We start from the raw sequence: 9,816 nt of genomic DNA, 5'->3' as shown, positions 1-9,816 counted from the left end.
AATGCAGTGAGTAGGATGGAGGGGTTTAGGAAAAACAATAAATTTTTTTTCTCATATAGTCAATTTTTTCTTTTATAGGGGATATTTTCACTGAAATCCCTTGAAAGGCTTTAACTATAAAGCTAGATAATCAAAGAATATTTATTGATTACCATTAGCCTGGTTCATCCAAAGGCAGATTTGCCCTTTAAACATGAAGTACGTCATGTGCCTGGCTGTCAACACCAGTTTTACAACTCCAGAGACCACGGGTTAATTTTACTGCTTGTGCTTACTAATCCAGCATCTTTTCATGAGAATGTTGTAAAAGGCCTTTTTCAAAAGCTTACTTCTCCCGGGCTCCGCGGCTGCAGGTGAGCTCGCTGGGCGTGCAGGGCTCCTCCCGCAGGGTCCGCTGTGTGAGCGCGGGCAGGACAGCAGTGCCCCGCTGCCCAGGGTGGGCACCAGCTGGCCTCTGTGCCCCGGAGACTGGCCGGGCCAGAGGCAGCCGGGCTGGCCAGGGCACCTGGCACGGGGCTCTGGCTGCAGGCACCTTGGCTAGCAGCTCAAGCAGGAGACAGTGCTTAACAAATGGCACTCGGCCCCCGCGGTGACAGCAGCCTTTAGTGCGGCACCTCCTTCCCGCATGTGGAGACTCGATGGTCTTTTGCTGGCTTTGCAGTTGTTTCTGGTGGCTTAAGTACGTCCTGAAGGAGAGGACAAAAGCTTCAAACGCACTTAAGAGTTTTAAGAGGCCGAGTTTGGTGCTTCTGATGTCCCTGCAGCCCCCAACCTGAGCCCGGGCAGAGGCTGATCTAATTTCACGGCCCTGGAAGCGAGGCAGAAGGCTGTGTTCACCCATACGCATCCTGTATCTTTTCCTTGTGTCTCCTCTCCCCTCCCCACTCCCGCTCCCCCAGGATAAAACCCTGCAAAGTCGCTTTTCACCGCTCTGCATCTTTTTAGTTTGGAAACATCCTCTACGGGCCCAGGCCAAGGGCGGCCCCTCCGAGCCTGGCCGGGCTCGGGCGGCCGCGCTGCTGCAGCGTCAGCAGGCCCGACCCCGCATCCCTGCCCCGCATCCCTGCCCCGCATCCGCGCCCCGAGACGGGGCCCGGCCGGAGGGAGGCCCCGCTCTGCCGCCAGCCCCGCCGCCGTCACGTGGCCGCCGAGTTTTCTCATCCCGCAGCGGTATGAGGAAGTCAGAGCCGCCGCCGCCGCCCGCAGCCCCGGCGGGCGCAGCCTCCGCCGCCGCCTCTCCGCGGCGCGACATGTGAGTACCGCGGGCAGCCGGGCCGCCCGAGCTCTGCCCGCCCGAGCCGTGCCCCCGGACGCCGGCGGGCCGGGGCTGACACCCGCGGGGCCGGGAGCGCCCGTCCGGGGGCGGCCGGGGTATAGCGGTGGCCGGGCGGGGGGCGGGCCGGCGTCTGAGGGCGGGGAGGGGCGGCCGCGCTCCCGGGGGCTGCGCGCGCGGCGGCCCCGCGGCCCCCGGCGGCCCCGCGGCCCCCGGACGGGCGGACGGACGGACGGGCAGCCGGACGGACGGCACATCTCTGCTCGCCCGGCAGGCTGCCTCTCTCCGGCACTCGCCTCCCGGCGTGAAGCCCCCGCCGGCGCCGCCGCCCCGATGGAGCAGCCCCCGGCGGCGGAGGAGTGGCAAGGGGCGACCCAGAAGAGGAAGGCCTGGGCCAAGAGCCGCGACTCCTGGCAGGCGTCGGAAGCGGAGGATTTCTCGGCAGCGGCGCTGGCCCGCGGCGAGGAGGAGGAGGAGGAGGAAGAAGAAGAGGAGGAAGAGGAGGAGGAGGAGGATCTCGGCGGCGGCGAGCTGTCGCTGGCCGCAGGAGCAGGTCAGTGCCGGGGGCAGCAGCCCGGTGGCTACCGGGACCCCCGCGGGGCGGCCTCGCTGTTACTGACTGTCGGCTTCTCTCTCCTGCTCTGCTCCTAAGGCTGCCTCGGCGTTCCCAACGAGAAGATCGCGATATGGCTGAAGGACTGCAGGTGGGTGCTCCCGCCGGCGGGTCCTGCGGCGGCGCGGCCGGGCAGTGCCGGAGGGGAGGGAGGCGGGCAGGGGCGCGGAGCGGAGCGGGCACCGGCGCTGGCACGGCCGCTCCTCCGGCCCGGTGCGCCGGGAGCAGCGCCGCCAGCCCGCATGGCCACAGGGCGGCTCGGCAGCGCTCCTCTCCTCGGCGTCTCGTTAACGACGTGCCTGAAGGCTTTCGGCCGCCGGGGGAGAAACTCAGCACAGGGTCAGGAAGGCAGAGTTACTTTGGAAGCTGCAGTGGTTCTCACCGAGGGACTCCGGTTTAAAGCTTCCACCTTTTCCTTGCCTGGTTTTTGGTGCAGATCTCAAGAAACCGTGCTTCCGTGACATGGTCTCTGTGCTTACGGGCCTGAATTCAGGAGTGATGGCACAGTTTAGACGAACTTAATTTATTTGAGTCTCTTAATGCCTTCTATCATTAACTTGAGCCATGGTATATGTATCCGGTGTTTCTATTACTGTTGCAAAATTATCTTTGGTGTTTAGGGCGGGTATTGATAGAGTAATTTTTCCTTCATCCTCAGTCACGTTAAAGCACAAATGCTACATCAGTAGCAGCTGCTTTTGTCCTTTTTCTCCATTCAGTCCTGACAACCCTTGGAGGCAGAGTTGATGGGGAGAAGCTAACAATGACATTTCAAGGCCTGTGCTATTTGATATTTCTGGTTTCTTTCTCCTTTTGAAAGCAGCTATGTTAAGGCAAGAATTTACCACTGAGATTAGCTGTGCCTTTGTGATTTCTTGATCCATTAAGCAGCTGACTGATCTTACCCTGTAACTGAAGTGTGGGTTGCTTTACAGCTACAGGATCCTCCATATAGTTTTCTGCAGATCTTTACAGGCTGTGCCTTGGATAGGGTGTTGGCAGCTACAGGCTTGAAATCTTACTAATCCCCAAAAATACACTGTTCAGACCGGGCAGACCATTCTTCCAAAATGCTAGAATGAGAAAAGATTTTTCTTACTTTACCTCAGATCTGGTGTCCTGTTGGTCTATTAAACTACTTTCTTAAAGATCAGTATTATGAATTCAGGGCTTTCATAAAAGTATTTTTTTGAGTGGCAAGGGCTAAAATGTAAGGACTGGAGGGGGAAGAGGCCATTGGGGGAGATATTCTCCCTAATGCTGCACTGCCACTATGTCTAAATCTGCAGGATTTCTGTCTAGAGCCTTCCCTGGCCCTGTAGTCTTTAACATTTCCATACAGAAATTAAGGAGTAGCACAAAGCTGCAAACTGACAACATGAACATCTAATAGATGGCCCAAAATCTTGAGTAATAACACAAAGCTTGCAGTTTCATACCCGTGCTTTGGTAACTATCTGTTGTTAAAACTGGCACCACACATTTCTGTGGAATGTGTTTGCATCTCTGGTGATTGTTTCCAAAAATATGTGAATCTTGTTTTACAAATAACAAATGAAGCACAAGTTAACTGTTTTGCTGATAGAGAAATGCAAATTTAGGTAATTCATGTTTATGAAACCTGTTGCGCTCCTTCCAGAGAAGCCTTTTAAAGTACAGCTATTTACTTTTTTGTCTTTTCAGAGGAATCTTGTGTTCTCCTCAGAAAGACTTTTTAAAAGAGATTTCCTAAGCAAAGCTTTTCAGGCAGGAGTTAGCCTCTGCTCTGTGGTGTGCAGGGTGCCAGCATGTGTGGTTCATGTCTGGAAGATGCAATCCCAGCTGCCTGTGAAGGGCTTCACAGTTCCTTGTGTTTTAAACTGCAGAATAGTTTAATTTTTTTGTGCCTAATGTACATGCAAGCAGTTGCTAGCATGTGCAGTAAAGTGATAATTCAATTTGCAGTGTTATAAGTGATTGTATGTGTAGAAACCTTGAACTGATTGTCTCTTGATAACAAGGTACATAGGAAAAGGGGACAGCGTTAACAGAGGATGGAATAGCCCTGCAGATACTACAGTGTTTTGTTCAAAAATAATGATTGTGAAATTTACGATTTGTAAGGTGTTCTCCCTGAAATTTCTTACTTCTTTAATAATACTGCTTTTGCTGTCAAGCTTTGATTGCTAAAACGTATGGGCATACACAAATCAAGCTTCTGTTTCTGGTTCATGGCACAGCCTTGTTCTTACAAGTTAGCTCCCTAATAAGTTAATGTGTAGCTATTACTACAAATGAAGATTCAGTAACCGAATACAGTATTTTCTCTGTTACGGGCTTTCTAACAGTAGTCCTTCACATTTTCTGAGTTTCTGTAGGTGTTTGTGAAATCAGAAGAAAATTGGTACTTTTAAAATCTCATTTTCTGGTTTGAGTTGGCAGCAGCACAAAAAGCCTTAATATCAACCCACTGCATGAATAGATCTGCTTATAAGATTTATTCCTTTGTTTGTTTCTAAAGGCATCAATAGTGTTCTAATATGGATAAAAAGAATTACTAGCTGTCCTTTGATATTTATGTTAGTGGTTTGGGGCTTTTGTTACTTGTCACCTCTGTTTCACATCTGCTTTAGAGGAGAGGAGGGTTCCTAATATCCCATGTTATTTACCTTAATAGATACCCATTTTTGTTGGTTTGGGCTTTTTTGTAAAGAAATAACTAGCAGCAAACCACAAAAGTGAAAAAGCAAGTGTTTAACATACTGTAATAAGAATTATGGAGGCATAAAAAATGTCAGATGTTACTCAAGGTCTCTGGTTCATTCATATTTTGGGAATTGCATGCCTTTAAAAAAGGCCTCTTTTTCTCTCTGCCCACTACTTTGAAAAGGCATTTTGAAGTAATAAGAAAGCTCATAAAAGCTGAAGCACAAGTGTTTGTATTATACTGATAGATAAAAGGAAATTTTTATCAACTATTGTGATGGTGTGGATTATTTTGATTGAATATATTTAAACTCTGCCAGTAATACAGGGGATGTGGGAGGTATCTAGGAGCCATCTCCTGTAGATATGCAGGAAGTGAGTTCTTGAAATGCCTCAGAAAAAAATAGATTTTTTTTTTGCTTCAAGTTTAAAATAAACATGGCTTCTGCCCAGATAAGGTTTTAAAAGCTGAGGTTTAAACACTTCCACAGCACTGTGCAAAACCCTTGTCCTGCTCCAAGAGACCACCCGACCATGATCTGGGATGAGAGGAGGCCTTGAGGCTGTGTGTGGCAGGGAGAGCCCCATCCTGAGGGCACAGCAAGTGCAAGGGTCCCCCAGCTCTAACATCCCCAAGTGCACAGGGCTGCTCTGAGACAGAACCATGGGCCTTGCTGGTAGAAAACAGCCTGGTGCAGAAAGGCAGAGTTATCCATCCATGCTGTTGTCAGAAAGGATTTTTTGTGTGGTACTTGTCCGTTCTTTAAACTCATATTTTGTCTAGTTCTTAGGAGGAAGTTTTTCAAAGGCAGGGGGTGTATGGCAGCTGTGTGCAGCAGTGCAGGTAGGGCAGCAAGGGGTGGTTGACAAGGATGCTTTCCTGGTAGCTGCTAATGTGCTGTAATCATGACATACTTCATTTCTGAAGGAAAATGCCAGCTTTGATGGATGCTTTTACTGCTTTCTGCCAGCCACTGCCTGCAGCACTGACCTTGGCTGTCAAAGTCAATGCCAGAAAGTTTCTACATCAAAAACATAGAGGCATGAGAATAGCCACTAGGACGGGAGAGGGAGCAGTTTGGGAGTGCACCCATCAGAGCTGAGGAGTAAACAACCAGCATGATTATTACCTCAGAACATAAGGATTCTCTTAGTGTGACAGCTTTAAACAATATATCCTAAGTTTTTTCAGACTCTGACTGGACAGACATACAGAAATACAGGAGATCTGAGCCTTGGCAGAGTGTGTCCTGTCACCTGGAATGCGCTTATGCACCTGGATGCTCTGGCTGTTTGCCTTGGAGTCCCACCACAGTGGGGCTTTGCAAAAGGCATGTTGAAGTGAGCTTGCTCTGTTATCAGTAGGCTGCATCTGGAGAGAGTGAGCTCTTTTCAGAGGGGAAAGAAAAATAAGGTTGTGAAGTGTAAGGTCTGTTAGAAAGCAGATGCAGACTTTCCTTGCTTAATTTGGCTATGGCACCAAAATAAATACTGTATCAGAGCACTGTTTACTTTCAGGTCTTCGGGCAGGTTTATGTGTTTGTCTAATTAAAAATCCAAATGAAACATATATAATGTAGGTGCATAAATCATCTGCTTTCCCCTTCTTTATGAGTATTACATTTCTGAATTTGTTTTGAGCTTTGAAAGTAAATGCTGTGCTACTTAGAAGTGACAAAGCTTTGGTTAAACATATCTGAGAGACAAGGTGTGGAAACGTCTAGCTAGTGTCAACAAATACAGTGTGAACCCAGGGTGGGATTGGACCTGTCATTTGTGGGGCTTCTGTTGCTCCTTTCAAGCACCATAAAGTTCGACAAATCCCCTGCCCTTCAGGCAGCAGCTATGGGAGGGATCATCCAAAAAAGAACTAGAGCCTATAAAGCATCAGAACTGGCAAGTGACAGCTAACATAGCTGTCAAGACTTTTTATCTTGATTCTTCCTTATTCTTCCTGATCATTAAATACAGCTTTTCACCCCTCTCTCCAAGAAGTTTTAAATGTGTAGAAAAATGGCAATAGTTTTTGCTGCATAAACGAGATTGAATTAATCCATTCAAAAATTCACGCTTGTTTTTTTCTGGGTGTTTTGCTGAGAAGTTCATGATTTTCCTTAGCAGGGCTTGCTGGCCCTGAAGGTGTTTGAACTTTGCAGTTACTATGTTTTGTTGTTTTTCTCTGCAAGGTGTATTTATTTAGAGGGCTGGGGATTGTTTAGGAAGTTATTGCCAGTTGTCAGATGTTTGTGCTTTCTGGGGGCGGAGGGAGGGAAGGAGGGAGGGACAAATGCTGCTATCGCAGACTTGTTACATGCTGTAAGGAAGGACATGAAGCAGCAAGTTTTTTAAGCAGTGTTAATCTCTTCTGTGGTTTCAGAACGCCTCTGGGAGCCTCCCTGGATGAGCAAAGCAATCCTCTGTTGAAGGGTAAGGAAGGGCTTTACCTGCTGAAATCTTTTTTGCTGGAATCTGTTTTCAAGGACATTCATGTGAGACCTGGTGTCTTTAGTAGTGGTACAAACCACAGCCAGGTCAGCCTTGCAGAGTTACTCTCACAGCGGAGCAATTGTGCCTGAGAAACTGGAGAAGGGGGAAAAGAACCTGAATAAGTCTTTCTGGAGATTTTAGTAAGCTCTAAAAATCTCCCAGATGTGCAAACAGGGAGGTGATTTTGTTTCCATACTGGTGAGCATTAGGCAGTCTCTGCCTCTAGTAACTGTGGTTGCCACACCTGAAAATTTTACTATCTGAGCAGGTCTGAATACTAAAGTTCAAAGTACAGTGGGAATGTGCAGGTAGTGACAGGGTGAAGATGATTTACTTGCTGTGCCTGGAGTCTTCAGCTCCTAATCTGGTACAGGAAGGTGAGAGGGGAATTCCCCAGCTGGACTCAGACTCTGGATGCTCCTGTTAAGATGTCTGGAGGATAAATAACGCAGCAGCAGAAGGCACAGATGTGCTGAGCGGTACCTCCAGGTGAAGTTAATTTGCTTGCATGTTGACTTGGAGGTGTTTCTGAGCACAAAACTAAAGCAGTGTTGTAGTCATTCCCTTTCAAAAGCATTTTGCTATGTTCTGAAATGTAGCTTCTTGCTTCTTAGTGCATTTTAACCGGATGAGTAATGCGGGGATTGCAAATAAAGTCTGGTTATTTCTTGTGTCAAGTTAAGTGTCTCGCTAATATCTTTAGATAAGCAGCTGGAAGGAAAACATTGGAGCATTGCAGTTATTGAATTGCTAACTGTATGTTTTCAGGCATGCTGGTGAGAAATGGAGGAAGTTTTGAAGATGACTTATCCCTGGGAGCCGAAGGTGGGTGTGGCAGGTTATGACTCTTGTTTTAGCAAAAAAAATTATATTCAGCCATCTGATTTGTATTTTGAAGGACAGCACTAGCTAGAAAATTAAGATGAAGCGCACAAGAAAAATGCAGGAAGGTTTGCTTTTTGAAGTTATTTAGGCTATTGCTGAGTTAAACACTCTGGGTCTCTGACCTAAAGGTCAGAGGCAGCGCTGAATTTGCTACTGCCCTCTCATTTTAATACCCACAATGATGGGACAGCCTGGAGCACTTACCAAGCCTTTGAGAAAATGATTTCTCCTACTTGCTCTTCTTGTCCATGGGTTACTCTTGGCAGCCATGCATGCCCCACTTCCACTGAATCCCTTGGGAGTGGTATGTTCGAGCTTTTGAAAGGAGGAATGAAATTATGTCAGCCAAGAGGCAAACCCATTAAAAGCTAAGTGCTTTTGAAAGTGAAAAGCACCAAAGCTAAGTATTTTGAATCAACCACAATATACACTTTTCTGTTGCTAGCTGCTTGCCTTTTCTTTCTCTTCCCTTTTTTAGGGGGAAGGAGGTGTGACTGTTCCCCATGGACTTAGTAAAAAAGACTTCTAGCCTTGATGTTGATCATAGATTAGAGGTGTCCATAAACCAACTAGCAAAAGCACTGTAGATTCTGTTCTAACAGCTGCATCTTGTAGTAAAAGAGCAAAAAGAAATGTCTCACAAGCCAGATCCTGGGGTTATCTGTAGGACAGGGGATATAATACAGTATCTGCTTTCAGTGTTAAAAAAAAAAAAGACAGAACTACTCTCCCAGTTTATCTTTTAATGTTTTTGAGTTACAGCTTTTGCTAAGTGCCAGAACTGGTGTAGTAGAAAGCCCTTTCCTTGCACATTAGTCTTGCCAGTAGTGTCAGAGTAGTGGGACAAGGCCTGGAGGATGCAAATATCTTTAATTTTTAAAGATTTAGGACTTCTAAGGAAGATAATTTATCTGGTAATGATCTTGATCTGATAATAATGGAAAAGCAGTGAATGAGTCTTCTACTGCAATAGATTAAATAGGATTAATTTTTCCTATTGGCAGTCTTTTCCACTTGTTAGATTGCCTGTAGTACAAAGATTACATAGAAGTTTCTGTGTAATGATAATCCAAGGGTCTGAGCATACGACCAAGAGCACAAGAATCAGTGGATTTTAGTACATCCTGTCACTTTTTCTTTTCAGTTTTTCTCCTTATAATATCCAAGGACTTCTGGTTTCTATGGGTCTTTAAAGCATGATTTAGCTTGTTCAGATGAAATGATCCCAGTACTAGAATTGCTGGTTGATTTTTCTGGGTAAGGATGCGGATGTTTCTACTGGGCTTTGTTTCCCATCCAAGAACAAGGGGACGACAGAGCTACTTGGAGCAGTGCTGCGTGCCGTGCCAGACAGACAGCCCCTTTGAGGCTGGGATGAATGGCCTGCGCTTGTGCAGCTGTGACTGCCTGCATCCAGATACAAGCCAGAGCCCTGTGTGGATGGTACAGAGGGCATTGGGCAGGGACCTGTAACCCCAGCCCACTGCTGAGCTGGTAAAACCTATGGTTCAGCTGAGTCACCGGATAATCCTTACAGATAGGCTTACCTTCACATTATAGGCAAGAATATTAAAAAGAAGAGATGTGGGATCTGTGCTTTGCCTACATTCCTTTGCATACATTTCTTTGTGATTCCTCTGAAATTAAGAGAGAGGTTGTGAGGTTTCCACATTTTACTCACAGTTGCTGACTTTACTGTGCTGGCACAGCAGGTTGAGATGCAGGGTTTTCCTGGCAGTGTGGGACGTCACTCTTTTCATAGCTGATTCTGAGGTCTGCTGTAACAGACACGTGCTCCCTGCCTGTCTCCTGGGGAAAGCTGTTAATGCTGAGTTGCCTCATTGGGGAACCCATAGTCTAAGTCTGAGGTTCA

The 9,816-nt window shown here is 47.2% G+C and overlaps 1 protein-coding gene across 2 annotated transcripts in view; it reads left to right on the top strand.

Moving 5' to 3' along the window:
* The first annotated feature begins 561 nt into the window (after positions 1 to 561).
* Positions 562 to 9,816, top strand: part of ITPRID2 (ITPR interacting domain containing 2) — a 38,732-nt gene continuing 29,477 nt past the window's right edge. Inside the window, exons 1-5 of one of the 2 annotated variants that reach the window (XM_086897595.1) lie at positions 562 to 1,252; positions 1,548 to 1,826; positions 1,926 to 1,977; positions 6,949 to 6,998; positions 7,827 to 7,883. In XM_086897595.1, the coding sequence (XP_086753721.1) occupies positions 1,607 to 1,826; positions 1,926 to 1,977; positions 6,949 to 6,998; positions 7,827 to 7,883 (379 nt within the window). In that variant the 5' untranslated portion in view covers positions 562 to 1,252; positions 1,548 to 1,606. Of the gene's footprint in view, positions 1,253 to 1,540; positions 1,827 to 1,925; positions 1,978 to 6,948; positions 6,999 to 7,826; positions 7,884 to 9,816 lie in introns of those variants that run through there. The other variant, XM_086897596.1, reaches the window with a different exon arrangement.

The sequence above is a fragment of the Cyanistes caeruleus genome, chromosome 7, assembly GCF_971803275.1.
Source record: "Cyanistes caeruleus chromosome 7, bCyaCae1.hap1.1, whole genome shotgun sequence".
Lineage (NCBI taxonomy): Eukaryota > Metazoa > Chordata > Aves > Passeriformes > Paridae > Cyanistes > Cyanistes caeruleus.
The sequence above is the reverse complement of the archived record's forward strand: the minus strand, read 5'-3'. Positions and strand labels throughout refer to the sequence as shown.